At 43.2% G+C, this 17326-nt stretch overlaps 1 protein-coding gene across 1 annotated transcript in view; it reads right to left on the bottom strand.

Annotated features, from left to right (window-relative positions):
• The window catches only part of TRPM4 (transient receptor potential cation channel subfamily M member 4), a 115909-nt gene that overhangs the window by 87405 nt on the left and 11178 nt on the right, over positions 1-17326 (bottom strand). The window contains exon 2 of the mRNA XM_018564365.1: positions 803-870. Within this exon, the coding sequence (XP_018419867.1) occupies positions 803-870 (68 nt within the window). The remainder of the gene's footprint in view (positions 1-802; positions 871-17326) is intronic.

Consider the following 17326-nt stretch of genomic DNA (forward strand, 5'->3'; position numbering starts at 1 on the left):
TATTCCAATGGAAACGCGGAACAAAAACGCCGCAAAGAAGCTCATGTACCTTTTCAGGCGTAGGCCGTTTTGTAGCGCGTTCAGACGGGCTGAAATACGGCAAGGTGTGAACCATACCCATTGAAAACAATGGGATTTTCATGTTTGAGCGTTTTGTAGAGCGTTTGTAGAGCGTTGAACGCGCTACAAAACGTACAGGTGTGAACCAGGCCTTAGGGTTTTACATCTACTAAGGATTTACACAGCAGAATTTACACAGCATAAGTTGTTTAGCCAGACCTGCTGGATGAAAATGAGAATACAACAAGTAAATATGCCTATGTAATAATTGATATATACGTGACTTAAAAAAAAAAATATTGAAAATATACATAAAACCCTTATATATTGCTTTTATTTCACTGATTGTCAGTGGGAGTTATACTGTATCTGTGCCAGCCCCCTATATTGCATCCACAAGACTGCAAAAGGGGCAAAGCCCCCTCTAGTTTGTTTGTTTGATGCAGACTTGCTCAGCAGCGAGGATCAGGAGCAGCCACATACAGTTCCCATCGTTTTTCATTATTTTACATGTATGATTGTTAAAATCATGGAAACTGAATAAACAGTTTTTTTCACTATTTTTTTTTCTATTGCATAGATAATATATTTTGTAGTAAGTAAAATGCACTAAACATCTAGTTCTGTTATAAAGTGCTTATTGATTCTACACAAGAACATCTCAGAACAGCAGTATTTATCCACTGGTAAAACAATTACAAACAAAGTAGCTAACAATAAAAAGTTGTAAAGAGCAACACACCTGTTGGGCTCGTTGTCTTCTAAGTATGTGGTACATGTTTTCTTTTTAAATAACTTGGGGATCCAGCTCTGCAGAGAGAGAGCAAAATGATGATGAAGAAGAGCAAAAAACATTAAAACAGTTTTTTATCACTGGCGCACTAAACAAAGAACTGAAGAGGAACACTCCTTTCAAAAATAACTTTGCTTGTAATCATCACCTTTAGTGATGAGCATAAAATCAAAAGACATGTGAAAGGCTTATCTGTGTCTAATTTAGAAATCTTCTAATAGTAGGCCATGTGGTCCTTGACAAAGATAAGAATTACGGTAGTTTCTGAGTAGAGTTTTTTAAGATTGTGCATATCTCTTCTGCCAAAAAACAGCTGCTTCTCACCTCGAGCAGTTTTTATTGTTTGCGTACACTGTATGGCACATGCGGCACACCCGGCTCCTTTACAGCATCTGTAATATGCTGGGAATGGAGCTCTGTGCTGGGGACAATGTAACTCCTGTGTGCATGCAAAATATGACCTGTGAGTCAGCATAACAGCCAGGCAACTTATATTTCTCAAAAGGAGATCAGCAATGACAGCTTTCACATTTCTCTGGACCATTATTCAGTTTAACCCTGTTTGTCAAATACAATCGTGTGTTTCCCACAATAGTGCAAGGTGTGTTTGTCCTATTTGTGTTTGCTCATTTAAAAACTGATAAATATATCCTATGCACTATTAAAGACAAATACTTTGGTAGTATTATAATATATTTATTTCTGACAACATGTTCATTAAACCAGAAAAAAAAACTGGCCGCACAAGGAATCCATTGTGAGGCCAGCTTTTCTTCTGTTTGTTTGTGCTCATATTGGAGTGAGAATGTGCTCCAGGCGGCAAGCACCCGGCTCATGACAAGGGTGTTTCAGAAGCCCCACCCTTCCCCCAATTTCCCTCAAAAATACGCATTAGACGTGTATGGATTTCAAGGACTACAGCCACTCTTTCATTAAATATCAAAATTAAATATTATAAATAAATGTGTAATAACTTAACAACTATATAATTACACAACTTGTTTCCAGGACCTTGAAGGCACATAATGTAAGGAAGCCGCCCATAACCTAAGTATTCGACCCCAGATCACTAACCACAGGCCCCCAGCCACAATAACAAATATCTGTTGACCACAGACACTTTCAGCAAAAAACTAAGTGGTCAAAACCATTTGACCACCACTTAAGGGACACACCTACGATGGGCCCCCAACCATTACTCCAATACAGCAGCCATCCAGACCACCTTCAAGGACCCCAAACCTCCAAAACCACTGCCGTGACGAAAGACTCAAGGAGGGTCCAACACCTAGATGGAAAAAGAGGGTGGGTGGGAGTAAAACTCATGCTGTCTTCAACCTCTTTGACTAAAAACTTCTTCCACCTCTCCACAGACCACCCTTTAGAAAATCCCTCCCTACAGATCTTTCATCCAATCTGGTAAGCAACTCCTCCTTCTAAACTCTCTCTGAACTAAACCTAACCCTTTGTGTCTAGGTCCCCTTCTCCCTCTGTCATGCTGTCCCTCCACACAATTCCTTCCCTTCCTTGTTCTCCAGGCCTGTCTTTCCTTACCTGAGCCGTGGAGGAGCAGTGCTTCTTTTGTGTGTTCTCCTAACATGTTCATTAAATCAGCAATTGTAAAACAAGATATCTATTCTACCTCATCCATCTGGTAATTTCTTAGGATAAATAGATACTGATCACATCCAAAGCCACCATCATTTATGGTAATCTGTGGCCAACAGGACTTAGATCCCAGAAACTGGCTAAGAAAACAATATTGTTGGACAATATCTACTTAAAAGTCAGTCGTTTGTCTTACAGTGTTGGATGTCCATGTACTGTAAATGACGGTAGATAAATAACATTATCTTGTGAGCTCACTGAAAGATCCATCTCTGTGAAGGTTGTATATGTGTAGATGCATAGGCCAATGCATAACTCCGCATTTGTCACTTATTTGGAGGGACGGTCCCTCTTTTGAAACCAAATCCATGTGTCCTTCTTTCTTTCTCAACTGTCCCTGTTTTGGTGTATAAATCTCTATAAAAATGTACAACCCCAAATCTACATAAATATAGAATGCAGATGTGCAAGCTGCCCATTCCATAAGCACTAATGCACCCCCATACCATCGGAAATGCAGGCTTTTTAATTGAGTGCCAATAACAAGCCGTAAGGCCCCTCTCCTCTTTAGTCCGGAGGACGCGGCCCAAATGGTTGCCAAAAAGAAAATGTCAAATTTTGATTAGTCTGACCACAGAACAGTTTTCCATTTTGCGATAGACCATTGTAAATAAACTTTGGCCCAGAGAAGACGGCAGCGTTTATGGTTTATGTTCAGATATGGCTTCTTCTTTACTTGATAGAGCTTTCACTTGTATTTTTGGATGGCACTGCGAGCTTTATTCACAGACAGTGCATTTTGGAAGTATTCTTGAGCCCATGCAGTGATGTCCATCACAGAATCATGTCTGTTTTTAATGCAGAGCTGTCTGATGGCCCAAAGATCATGAGCATCCAATACTGCGTTTCGGCCTGGACCCTACCGTACAGAGATTTCTACAGATTTTTGGAATCTTTTGATATTATGTACTGTAGATAATGATATGTTTAAAGTCTTTGCAATTTTATATTGAGAAACATTATTTTGAAATTATTTGACAATTTGTAGATGCAGCTTCTGACAGATTGCTGAACCTCTGACACTCCGACTCTCTAAAGCTGGCCATACACCTTACAATTATCTGCAGATTTTCTGTGGTCAGATGTAAAGGGTGCAACAGATTCCTCCATCTACACTCAACTGTGTGGATGGAGTAATCTCCACCTAAGCCAATCTGTTGCACTTTTTCCATCTGACCACAGAAAATCTGCAGATAATTGTAAGGTGTATGGGCACCTTAAGATGCTCTTTTTAAAGCTAATCATGTTACTGATCTGTTGCCAATTAACCTAATTAGTTGCAAACCTTTTATCTAACCTTTATTAAGTTGTTGTTGTTTTTTAAACCTCAAATAAAAAAAAGGAAAAGTAGTAGTTGAAGGACATCAATCTATGGTCAACCATTCCTCCCAACTTTCCGTGATGAGAAAGAGGGACACCTTCCAGCTCAATGTTTTAGGCAATGGATGCACCCCTACCACATTCCCAGTTAGGTGGACCATGAAGATTTGATATGCCAATAATGATAGATTATATCCAGAATTGTTTCCACCGTTACATTTCCTGTATTCTGGATTTTCACATAGCAAACATGATAATTTAGAGATATAGTGCAGAACAATTTTGGTAGTTAAATAGTACCTTTTCATAGATATCCGTACATCAGACCAAAATGAGAGACAACAGAGGAAGAAAGAGGGACAAAGGGATTTGGTTCTAAAAGAAAAGGCCCTTCAAATGACAGACTTTTGAGAGGAATGGTTCAACCCTTTTACCAGCATGTAAATGCCTTCTACATACTACAAATAACACCTTTACTAATATATCCAAATCATTGTCACAAGCTTCTATAATATCACGCACTGAACATTTATGCGACATGGAAAAATATACTGCCATTTGCCAAAACAGCCTGCAGACCATATATAATTACATTCTTGTCCCTCAGTTTAAAATACATCGGCATGATTGTGAAATGCTTTGATCACTATAGAAAACATATTTGCTTTATTTTTTTTCACTTTAGCAAGAGAACCTAACAGACGACATACTTTTGAAAGTAAAAATAAACATTCTTTGCAGATAAGCCTATAACTCTATTTAACAGAGCATGCAATATACAATGTATGCGTGTTGTGACAAACAGCCTCTTTAGGTCCAGGAATGAATCTTGAATGGGGTTTAACTGTGGCCTAGAGACAGTGGTGCTTTATAAGATAAGCTGGTAGTAGTGACAGATCTGTGTAGCAGTATGAAAGGCATTAAGAACTGGGTGCGCCCTTTGCCTCACCTGGGGTATAAAATAAAAAGTTTTCTCTGGGATAAGCATGGGTGTGTCGTGCATGAGGGCTTGTTCACATGATCTGCATTTGGGTTGTGCTCTCAGTTTTCCCCAGCGCAGCCTGAGCACAAAACAAGACAATTTGCTTTGTCATGGGTGGTGACAGTTAACACCGCTGCATTCCCTTGGGGTGCAATTAAAAAAAGTACAGCCTGCAGTACTTTAAGTGCACTGCAGTGAGACGCAGTACAATCACATTGCACTGCAGTGAGCCTACGGAACTTAATGAAATGTCACTTGTGACATTTCAATGAGTGCTAAAAAAAAGCTTAATCAAGCACATCAGCACTGTCCGGGCACACGCACAGCCAGCAGCAGCGTGGTTGAGCTCAGAGACTGCACGTAGGCTGTGCTGGAACAGCCTGCAGGTCTATCTAACCCAAAATGTTTTATAAATAGCTATGAGGCTGAATGTTTTATTGTGTACTGGATTGTGCTACCTCAAAACGCCTGCAAAAGAAATTCTTAGGTTTGTGTTTGAAGCCACAGTGACTAGTAAATACAGGCAGCAAACCCTTAAAGAAGAACTCCAGGATTTTTTTTTTATTACCCCTTGGGGCTAACTCCAATTTTAGGGGTCAACTTGAAACAGAGCTTACAGAAAGGTAGTCCAGACACTAGCAGGGGCGGATCCAGAGTCTATTCTCGGGAGGGGCACTGCCAGAAAATAAGTTTTGCTTACAGAACGGTTAATATTTTATTTAAGAAGGTTTCCCGGCCAATCACAATTAAGCCGGCCAGACAACACGGAGCCGGCTTCCCTGGCAATCAGGAAGCAGGGCGGCATGTCATTACCCGTTGCCGGCTTCCTGATTACCCGGGAAGCCTGCTCCAAGCAGCGGTATTGATATTCAGTATCGGCAAGTACCAAAAGCAAAATATCGGTACTCGTACTTGATACCGAAAAACCGGCATTGGTGCATCCCTAGTTTTGATTAAAACAATTTTTTTGTATTGGGACAAGTAAATTGTCACGAAGGGCAAGTAGATTCGGCCCCCACTTAAGCCCTTGGACAAGTAGTTTTTTTTTTTAAATTTCCACACCCCTGATTACACAACAAAGATGGGAGGCGCACTTTGGTGGATGCAGGGATCAGGTGAATAAAAAAAATAAAAAAAGTTTGTTTTATGTTCCCGGGGATAAAATGTCTCCGGGTTTTGTTTTAAAAATGTTGTCACCTTACCTTGGCCTGGTGGTCAGTGGGGGACCATGGGCGGGGAGAAGGCGGGGGAAGAGGCAGAGCGGAAGGGGGGCCAAGTTGCTGCACCATGGGCCTCGGGGTTGTACTTGCCCCCTGGGCTAAAATTTGCCAGTCAGCCCCTGGTCCTCACGATGACCCACATACCAGGATGTGGCTGGCAGTGCCTGCAGAGACGGGTATCGGCTCCGCCTCCGCCAGGCTAACATTAAATGACAGGCAGCCGCTTGTATCATTCGGATCCCCTGCAGTTCATTGTACAACGCTTTTTTTACAATGAACCACAGTGAAGTCTGTGACATGGAGGAGGGACAGCTGTCACTACACACTGCGGGTGGCAGACCGTGGACGCAAGAGTCCGGACAGGAGCGGCACTAATCTCAGGGGGGGGGCAATTGACCCGTTGTCCCCCTCCCCCCCTGAAAACAAATGTGTTTTTATTAACCCTTGCAGTGGAGCTACCCCCCCTCACTGCAAGGGTTAAGAGCTTGTTTGTGTCGAGGTTAAAAAAAATAGCTATACTCACCTGAAGCTCTGAGCCACCGGTCGTTCTTGTGTCTTTCCCTTTTGCCTTCTCTGCAGCAGTCTAAGGTCCCGTAAACCTATAGTGTATAGACGTGAGGATGCTGAGGAACATTCCAATGTGCTGTGGAGGAGGAGACAGGTTGCAGGGTGCACTGTGACAGCTGGCCAGCTAGGAGCTCTGGGTGAGTATAGCTTTTTTATTTTTTCCCTAAACACATACGAACACTTAACCCTTGCAGTGCGGGGGTAGCCCCACTGCAAGGGTTAATACAAAGTATTCCTGGAGATCTTCTTTAAAAATACTAGCATCTGGAATAACTTTCTGCAAGCTCTGTTTAAAGCTGACCCCTACAATTGGTAAGGCAAAGGGCAAAAACTCCCTCTGCTGATTCCTGCTAAAAAAAAAGGGGGTTATCTTGGGATGTACTGTTTGTACATTGTGCCAAACAGATGACAAAAATTACAAGTGCCATTGAGCTAAAAACTGTAAAGTGTGTGTAAGCAGTAAATTAACACGTTAAAATTCACATTTTAGGCCTGAAGATTACATAAACCCCCCTAAACTCCGAAACGGCATCTCAGCTCTGCCCTGCAGCCCTGTCATATTATAATCCATGCTGGGAGGCTGTATGTGCAGTGAAGCTGGTATCTCCCCCCCTTTAGCCCCTTAGTTGCAGAATGTATGAATGTGATGCCTCTAGGAGCTGACAGCATTGAATTGCCTTTGAATGACCAGCTGCTGTGAGTATTTCAGATTTCAGGCTGGTCTTGTCTCCCTCAGCTGACACCCCACTCCCCATGCACGTTATTGGCAAAACCCTGATCAGAGACACAGGAAAATAGACCCCAAGTCAGAGGTGTGGCTGGGTGAGTTTACCATGGCAATGGCTGTGCTGGTGGGGCTCTGTGGACCAGAGTCATGGATCATTTTCTAAGGCATGACTCATTAAAAAAAAAAAAAACCCCTCTGGCCAATTACCTTTGGCTGCAGTTACAACTGGAAGTCTTGTGAGGCAAGTCTGTTCCAGCTTTGCACATGTATAGTCTGCAATTTTTGTCCATTCTTCTTGTTAAAAGTGCTACAGCTTGGTCATGTTGGATGAGCACAACCGGTAAACAACAATTTTTAGTCTCACCACAGAATTGCAATCTGAACTTTGGCTGGGCCATTCTTAAAGTGTTTGTCTAGCCCAAACTTTTTTTTTAGTTTTGTACACAGTGAGGCACTTTGCCCAGAAAGAAAAGTGAGGGAGGATCTGTGAGAGACAAGAACAGTAGTAAAAAATAACTTTTTATTTCTCTCTGTGTTGCTGTCAGGCTTTATTCACACATGAACAGTTTTCCATGCGTATTCAGGCATACGAATATGCGCAGAACGATGCTAAACATAAAACACCAATGCATTCCAATGTGCATTGTTCATACTATTGCGGCGTCCGTGCGGTACGAAACTGTGCATCCCGCAAAATAGTCCAAGCGTGATTTTATGGGCGGATTCCGCACGTTCCGGCTGTAGTAATAGCCGCAAACGTGCGGAATCCACGCGTATGTTAATGTTTGCGCAGTTTCATTCCGCTACCGCTACGTGTGAATGGAGCCTAAGAGATTTGTATTTCCTCCTGGCTGGACATACACTTTAAGCATTCATGTTCTTGGTTTTAACTAGGGATGCACCAATACCGTTGGTGTACTGGTCACTGGTTTCCGTGAACTGAACATGATGCTCCGGCCAGAGTCCCAGGTAGGAAGGCAGAACCAGCCTATGCGGCGTCTGTTCTGACATCCACGGGCTCTGGGACTGGAGATGCAAAGGAAGCCGCACTCGTCAACTCAGACTCCAGTAGGTATGTGACAGTCCCAGACATCTCAACCTGCAAAAACTAATTTCAGGGAGATTCTCTCTCCCCTGGTTCGCCGTCAGAATAAAAAAATAAAAAAAACTACAGATAGCAGGGGAATTAACAGCTAGGTTGCTATTGGCCATTTCAAGTTGCAATAGCCAATAGCAGACTGGCTATTGTACCCGCCCACCGCTGCTGTCAATCAGCAGAGGAGGACCTGAAGGAGAACGGTCTGCGGCCGTCGTCAGAATACAATTTAAAAAAAAGCAGATAGCAGGTAATGGCAGATAGCATGGGATCCCAGAAAGGTTTACTCTGCTAGATTGGAGCAACCTTTCTGGGATAAAATGTTTCTCTCACGGGGGTCAGGGAGCCACTATCTTATAGCGAGAGACTCCCAGATTATCCAGGAGAGTTGGGATGTCTGCAGTCCCGCTCAGCTCCTGGCAACCAGCAACATTACTTGTTTCCAGGAGCTGAACGGGACGCCATCCAGACTGTCCCAGGCCGCTAAGTGCTGGTGGTTGTCGCCAGGTTCTTAGCAACCTGGGACACTCTGGACGGAAATAGGGCATCAGGCACATTGTGCAGCAGGCCATGCCGCTCTGCCTGCTGCCCCCAAATATGACCCAAAGAGATGCTGCCTGAGACAATAGCCTCAGGCTGCCTCATTATAGGGATAGCCCTGCATGTAACTGTCGGTAAGGTGTACATGAATATGTTGCAGAATTGCCTCGGGAAGAATTCTCTCTGTGATAAAATACTTACACGTCACAATTTACTCCAACATGGAAGAGGACTTATTTACCAAAAGTTTCCAATAAACGGGAAAAGTATTACTGCAGAAGGTAATGGTCAAGGATTCTTGAACTGCATCACACCATCAGGGGACAAGCAGAGTATCCTAGTGAAAAATTTACTGTATGTCCCAAACCTAGAAAGAAGCCTTCCATCAGTGAGAACCTTGTACAAAGCTTGTAGCCATGTCCAGCAACAAATTCCAACGGAAATCAGAAAGTCTACGCACCAAAGGGGGGGGAGGAATATATCAGTAAGGAAGTGGAATCCTATCTGAAGAAACAAGGTATAGTACACCAGACAACCACACCGTACACTCCTAAACAAAATGGTGTAGCAAAACAGAAAAATCGCACTCTTACAGAAATAGCCAGATGCATGCTGTCAGATGCCAAGCTACCTAAGAAGTACTGGGAAGAAGCAGTCATGACTGTAACATACCTACAGAACAGACTACCTTCAAAAGCCCCCAATTTGAAATGTGGAATGGATTGAACCCTAGCCTAGGGCACATCAGAGTGTTTGGAAGTAACGCTTCCACATACATATTCCCGACGGGAAGCAATCCAAATTGGAGAACGCAGCCTTTGAAGGTATTCTGATGGGCTATAGTGAACAAAAGTAAGGGATATAGAATCCTCCACCCAAAGACTGAGAACGTGACAATAAGTCGCAGCGTTTATTTTGATGGAAACCCATCACCAGAAAAAATTATCCTGGGAAGTTGTGAAATGAATTCGCTCAGTAAACCAACAAAGAAAGGTGAACAAAGTGAAGCTGCACAGGAGTCAGAACCAGAAGTGGAACTCAAATTCCATGTTAAATTCTACTGAACAACTTGAAATTAGAAGATCCACTCAGGCGACAATGGGAATACCACCTTGCAAGCTGTCATATACTGCTAAGACAAAAAGCATACTCGAATCAACATTGTGGGACAACATAGAAACATTACCAAAACGCAAAGCCAATCAATGGCGACAGGCAGCAGCAGAAGAAGTAAAATCACTCCAAGAAAATAAAACCTGGACACTCATGGAGCTTCCCTCCCGAACGCAGAACTATAGGAAGCAAATTGACTTTTAAGGTGAAGCTTGATGCAGAAGGAAATATCCACAAATACAAGGCCAGATTAGTTGCCAAGGGATGCTCCCAGAAATTTGGAGAAGACTACGATGAAACATTCCCTGCCGTCGTAAAAAACACTCCCCAGCTGCAGTGCTAAGGAGTGTTCTGATGGTGAAGGGCATGCTATATGGATACATTAAGGAAGATCTCTACATGGAGCATCCACCAGGGTTTGAGCAAGGACACAACCTTGTGTGTAAACTCCACAAGAGCATCTACAGACTCCACAATCTGCAAGAATGTGGAATGAGAAAGTGAATGAAATACTCATGAAAGAGGGATTCACAAGAAGCAAAGCAGATCCCTGTCTTTATTCCGGGAATCAAGAAGACAGATGGATATACATCCTAATTTGTGTTGCTGACATTATAACCTGTTTTGAACAAAAAGGGGACTATAGTCAAATACTCGTAGTTCACAAACTAAAACAAAACTTTGAAATTAAAGAGCTAGGGAACATCAGTCACTATCTGGGAATTTAAATACAGAGAGAAGAACATTACATAGTTACATAGTATTTGAGGTTGAATAAAGACATTAGGATCTCATTCTAGGAGTACCTTTACCCCTGTATATTACGGTCCCTTAAGAAATCGTCCAAAAGTTTCTTTTTTAGGTTCCAGACCCTAACTGATCTTCCTGTGAAGAACCCCCTTCGCCCCTTGTGCTGGAATTTTTTCCCACCACAGAACCCTGAGGCGGTGTTCATTACACTAGCCCAGTCTGAAAAGGTGCCATTTACAGATACCCTCTGCACCCGTTCCCGTAGATAGTTCTCTATCCACGTACACACCACCTCATCTATGCCCCTAGCCCTCAGCTTGTGTAGCAAGCGTTTGTGTGGTACCGTATCAAAAGCCTTTGAGAAATCCAGATATACCACATCTACCGGCTTACCTCCGTCCATATCTCTACTCACCCCCTCATAAAAAAGTTAGCAAGTTAGTTAGGCAGGAACGATCTTTCCTGAACCCGTGCTGATTGTCATTAACTATCCCGTTTTCCTGAACAAATTCTACCAGATAATCCTTTATTATGCCCTCTAGCATTTTACAAACTACCGATGTTAGACTGACCGGCCTATTGTTCCCAGGTTGGCACCTTGCCCCCTTTTTGAATATTGGGACTACCGTAGCCCTCCGCCAATCACTGGGGATCCTACCAGTCATTAAGGAGTCCTTAAAATTATATATAACCTGGTTATAACCTGGCTTAATTCCTTAAGAAACATTGCAGAAACTTTGGAACAATTCCACATGTAAGATACAAAACAAGTAAAAATAACTATGAAATCAGGCTACCAAAAAGCAATGAAGCAGAAAACTTGCTACTCAACAACGACACATACCACAGAGCAATCGGAAAGCTACTATACATTGCTACTGTGAAAAGACCAGACATACTAGAAAAGTCGCATCACCCTGTCAGTGTGGCTGGAACGCAGTAAAGACGGTAATACAATAATTAAAAGGAACAATTCGGATGAAGCTACGACTGCCAGCAACGTTAAATCCAAAACTGCGGATGCTGATTTGGCCGGAGACTGCACAGAGTACCAATCCACAAGTGGTTACATCTTCCAATACGGAGAAGAAACTATAAGTTGGTCTAGCCGAAAGCAAAAAAGAGTTGCACTTTCCTCAACTGAAGCTGAATACATAGCAGCAGCACACACGTCAACAAGCAATATGGATTTTAATGGGCATGGGTATAGACATGTCAAACCCCATCCCAATCTTTGAAGACAACCAGGGATGTATAAAGCCGACACAAATCAGAAAGAGTTAACCCTAAAACCAAGCATATCAACGTGAAGTATCATCTGCTAAAGGACACTCAAGAGCAAGCTAATATCAACAAGCAATATTGCTCATCAGAAGAAATGACTGCAGATGCATTCACCAAGCCATTGCCAAATGATCGTCATAGTTTTCTTCGAGAGAAGCTACACATCATATAGCAACGCATATGCTGTTGAGGAGTGTTGTAAATAGTTAGGCTTAGGTAGGCTAATGTAATATTGTCTTTTGAGCACTAGATGGTGCTGTGGTGCAAAGCTAGTCTATGCTAACCTGTGTGTCACTGTTTTCCTGTATACATACATGTATGCAACGTTCTTCTAAGCAAGCAAAATTGAATTTAGCATTCCTCAAGATTTCAATGTTTCAGCTAAAACACACAGCCAACAGAGAGCTGAAATAAGCAAACTGGTATCCTTTACAGTTGGCATTCCTTGAAAGTAACTGTTTTGGGAGACAGTTACTTTCAAGGAGTTACTTTCAAGACAGTTAAATTGGTGGGTGAAATTCCACTTTAAGTTCATTGAACTGGCCCAAACTAAACCCAGGTGTGTTCATCAGGTCCACAGAGGAAGCAATATCATAAGAGGGGAGGCACTGTTACCTGGCACCTGCTCAAGAATTTAGGGCTTGTTCACATCTAGACCAGATCTGGATGAGTGTCTGCAAATGCGGTGCATTGCGTTTTTGATGCATTTTTGATGTGTGTTTGATGTGTTTCCGATGCGTTTCTTACATGTTTTAGCTTAAAATGGGCTTTTAGGTGCAGTCCAGTGCGCTCCAGTGTGTTTGCATGCTTTTTTGATGTGTTTACATGTGTTATGGTGCGTTCCAGACCAGAATAGAGCCCAGAAATACCAAAGGAATACATTGGGATGCGTTTCAGGTACGGACAAAAAAAATGTCTGATTCGGACATGGTGTGAACAAGCTCTAAGGGCACCATGTCCAGACCAGATCTGGAGCAGATCTGCAAATGCAGTGCAGTGGATTTTTGCCGTGTTTTTACTGCATTTTGCAAGATTTTGCAGCAGTTTTTTTTTAGCTTAAAATGGGCTTTCAGGTACAGTTCAGTGCTGGATTTCCTGCTATATTTTTTTTGACTGCAATCTTGGGAAAAGGGAGTGGGGGGGTTTGGGGTTAGATTTATCTGCCTACAGACTCCTGAGAAATAAATCTGGCCCTTGACAATGCTTTTTGCCTTGGCGGCATAGGTTATTAGGTTATTCCTAATAACCTATGGTTATTCCTTGCCCCCCGTGTGCCCCCCGCTAATTCCCCTTTAAAACGGAGGCCGCCGCCGCCGCTAATACAGCGTGAAGTATCATCTGCTAAGCGGGCTCCTCGGCAGTGGGCAGCCAGCTGAATCTTCCCCGCCCATCGCAGCTGCTATTGGCTGGGAGGGCAGCACTGCCATTGGCTGCCTGTGTATCACAGCTCAGCGGGGCCTGCAGAGGCAGAAGAGGAACATCGATGTGGCTTGGGGATCGACGCTTCTCCTCTCCCCTCCCGCCACCACCACCACCTGGAGAGGAAGAAGAGGGCACGAGGACTGAGCACATCAGAACTGTAAGTACCTCTTCTATCTGCGATGCACCCCTGAGCAGCGCACCCTGCACGCACCCCTGACCGCCGCACCCTGCGCTACGCACACCCCTGACTGCCGCACCCTGCGCTGCGTGCACCCCTGACTGCCGCACCCTGCGCTGCGTGCACCCCTGACCACCGCATACTGCGCTGCACGCAACCCTGAACGCCGCATACTGCGCTGCACGCACCCCTGAATGCCGCATACTGCGCTGCACGCACCCCTGAACGCCGCATACTGCGCTGCACGCACCCCTGAACGCCGCACACTGCGTTCCACGCACCCCTGACCACCGCACTCTGCGTTCCACGCACCCCTGACCGTATTATTTTGTATTGCTGAGATCTCTAGTGCTCTATAGCTGCTGGTATTCTGCATTACTGTATAATATATTGTTGAGATTTGTAGTCCTCTATAGCTGATGGTATTATTCTGCATTGCTGCATAATGTATAGCTGAGATTTGTAGTCCCTATACAGTTGACAGGATTCAGTACCAGAACTACCAGGGTTGCAGCAATTAGGGATGCACCGATACCGATATTAGTATCGATATCTGTGCCGATTCTGAGTATTTGGGCGAGTACTCGTACTCGCCCAAATGCTCCCGATCCTAGCACGAGTACTTCCGGTACCAGGAAGCCGGGCAGCCCGCCATTACACACTGCCTGGTTTCCCGATTGAACGGGAAGCGGCTCCATGCTCTCTCGTCACTTGTGATCCAATCAGGAAGCCGTGCACCATGTAATGACGCGACTCCCTGCTTTCTGATTGGCCGGGAAGCTGGCTTCATGCTCCCTCGTCATCTCATGACAAGAGAGCATGGAGCCGGCCTCCCGGCCAATCAGAAAGCAGGGCGTTGCGTCATTACACTGCTCCCGGCTTCCTGATTGGCCGGCCAGACAGTTCCGGCTGGGTACCGGAGGAAGGCCGCGTTCTCGCTGGAGAGGCCCTGGGGGTGACATGCTGCAAATACGTAAGAGGGGACTTTCTTGTTAATCGGGAAGCCGGGTGGTGAGTCTTTACACGCTGCTCGGCTTCCCGGCTAATCAGGAAGCCAGGTGGTGAGTCATTACACGCCACCTGGCTTCCTGAATTGGACTTCCGTTACTCGGTAATTGGTATCGGCGAGTACCGAAAAAAAATTATCGGTACTCGGTACCAAAATACCGGTATCTGTGCATCCCCAGCAGCAATTGTCATGGGATAGTCTAACGGAAGGGATGACCTGTGACACAGATAAATACAAATGTGAAGAAGTTGTAATATTTTCCCTGCCCTAAGTTAGCAGTCAAGTACTGTATTTTATGACAGGACAAAGGGTATTCAGGGTTTTTTATTAGTACATATCATTTATCTAAGAGAAACACCCTTTGTTATATATGATACCACATTTTTATCAGTAATTAGTAACAAATATTGATCATTTGCCATGTAATTTTTCCAAGCATTAATACAGGTTCAAATGATACTTGTATCAGTCAGGTAGCATGCAATCTTGATGAACAAGCAATCAGAATGCATTAAAGGAGAACTATAGGGTCAGTGTTTTCCCCATAGTTCTCCTTGGGGTAACGGGAGGACACAAACTAGCGTCCTCCCGTTACCCTAATCAGCCTCACACAGTGCTGTGGAAAGATTTTGAGCACTTGTGAAAAAATTTTAAAAGCAGGTATGCCTTGTAATATCATTACATGAAGTTTTTATTTTAAGCATCCTCAAGAATGCAGTAAAGGAAACCTGTACTGACAGAACATGCAGGCTGCCATTAATGCTGACCTTAAGTCCCTGTTGACACCCAAGCTTTTTGTCGCTCAAAAGGTAAGCTTGACAAAACGCTCGAGAAGCAATTCCATGCTCAATCCAGTGGCAGTTCTGCAGAGGCTGAATGGGCCTTCAGAACGAGATCAGAGTAACTGGTAGGATCAACAGATAATTTCTCTAAAAGTAAAGTTTAATTGAAAAAATGAAAGGCACAAATACATTTTTTAACTCCTTAGTAACACAGCTTCAGAAATGTTTTTTTTGTTCCCGGGGACCTAGGCAATTTTGCCATTTTTGCAATGTGCTTCTTTAAACATAAATTTCCATCTTCCCCTGCATTGCACCTACAAAATACAATTTTGGCATGGAACAATTTTAGAATGTGGTATGTTTGTTTTCTATCTTTAATAGCCTCCTCGGTACTATATTTTCATATTTATTAAACTTTTTTTTTGAAAAAAAAGTTTGACTTTTTAAAAACTTTTTTCTTTTTTAAAAATCTTTTACACATTTAAAAACTTTTTTTGTATTTTAAAATTGTATTTATTTTTTAAAACTAGGGTACCCTAAGGGGTTATTTCTTATTTACAGGGGCTGTGATACTTTCTGAGGAGAATACAGTATTCTCCTTAAAAATACTTTGTATCAGTTTGTAACACACAGCCGGCTCGCAGCTGCATGGACCAGCGCTCATTGTAGTGCATGACAGGACTATCCCGTCATTAATGAACTGAACGATCATGACGGGATAATCCCGTCATCGTTTAGGATGGGGTTAAGGGAGGTGTTATTAGAGAGATGGGCAAGACTGGTCCTTCAGCTGTTGTGGAACTATAAGTCCCATGAGGCACTGCAAGGCTGACAGTTACAGGTATGACTCCTAGAGGCAGAAGCATGTTGGGGTTTGAAGTTAAAGCACATCTGGAGGGCGAGAGTTGCCCACGCCTGCATTACTGTGTTTTGGGAAGTTTACAACCACTGTGACCTCACAATAACTCTATAACTAGCTTATATTTTTTATTATAACAGACAAAAGTGTGAAAAAAATATTTTTTGTTTAACGCCCAACATATTTTGTATAATTAATACAATTCCATTTTTTTTTCACTAAATTATTATCTCCAATTTATTCTGTGTACTGGGGCCCCAAATATGTGTAGGCTTTGAAACATATGTCAATGCTGTATGTTGGATAATATGATAGTTGGCATTTTCCAGTAAAATGGTTATAATTTAGCAAGTGGCCTGGGGTGACGATAATGTGCAACAGGACGATTGTAAACAAGTTTAATAAAAAAAGATGAGACTGGATTGAAAAAACATCAATTTATAGGCTAAAAGTTGTATGCGCTTGTGAAAGGAAAAAAAATTGCAAATAGTTAAACAAACAGTACAAATTTCATTTTGATTGATACAGCCCACTGCCCACACATTCTTCTGCTCTTCTACAGCAGTGCATTAGTGTGAACCAAGCCTCATTCACACCATGTCTCTTAAACTGTATTAATCTGCATAGATCAACACAGGCTAAACACAACAAATCTCAACACAAACTAGTAAACTAATATGAGATTGTAGTCCATCACTGGAAAGAGCTTGGAGCTGTGGCCACTTTACAACACACACAGAATCCATGGTGGAACAGAAATAGCCACCCTCCATAAGGAAGGACAGTGTCAGCATTAATTCAGAGATGATTGAGAGTCTACAGCTGAGGGCTGGTGCAGACCTGTGCAATCCGGGACTCACGTCCCGGGATCACGCGATTGTGTGTACTTGCACACAGCGGTTACCACCTGGCCCCATTGATTTCAATGGGGTGACACCTGAGTGGCAAGCTAAAAA

This window comes from Nanorana parkeri, unplaced genomic scaffold (genome assembly GCF_000935625.1).
Source record: "Nanorana parkeri isolate BGI_ZX_2015 unplaced genomic scaffold, ASM93562v1 scaffold747, whole genome shotgun sequence".
NCBI lineage: Eukaryota > Metazoa > Chordata > Amphibia > Anura > Dicroglossidae > Nanorana > Nanorana parkeri.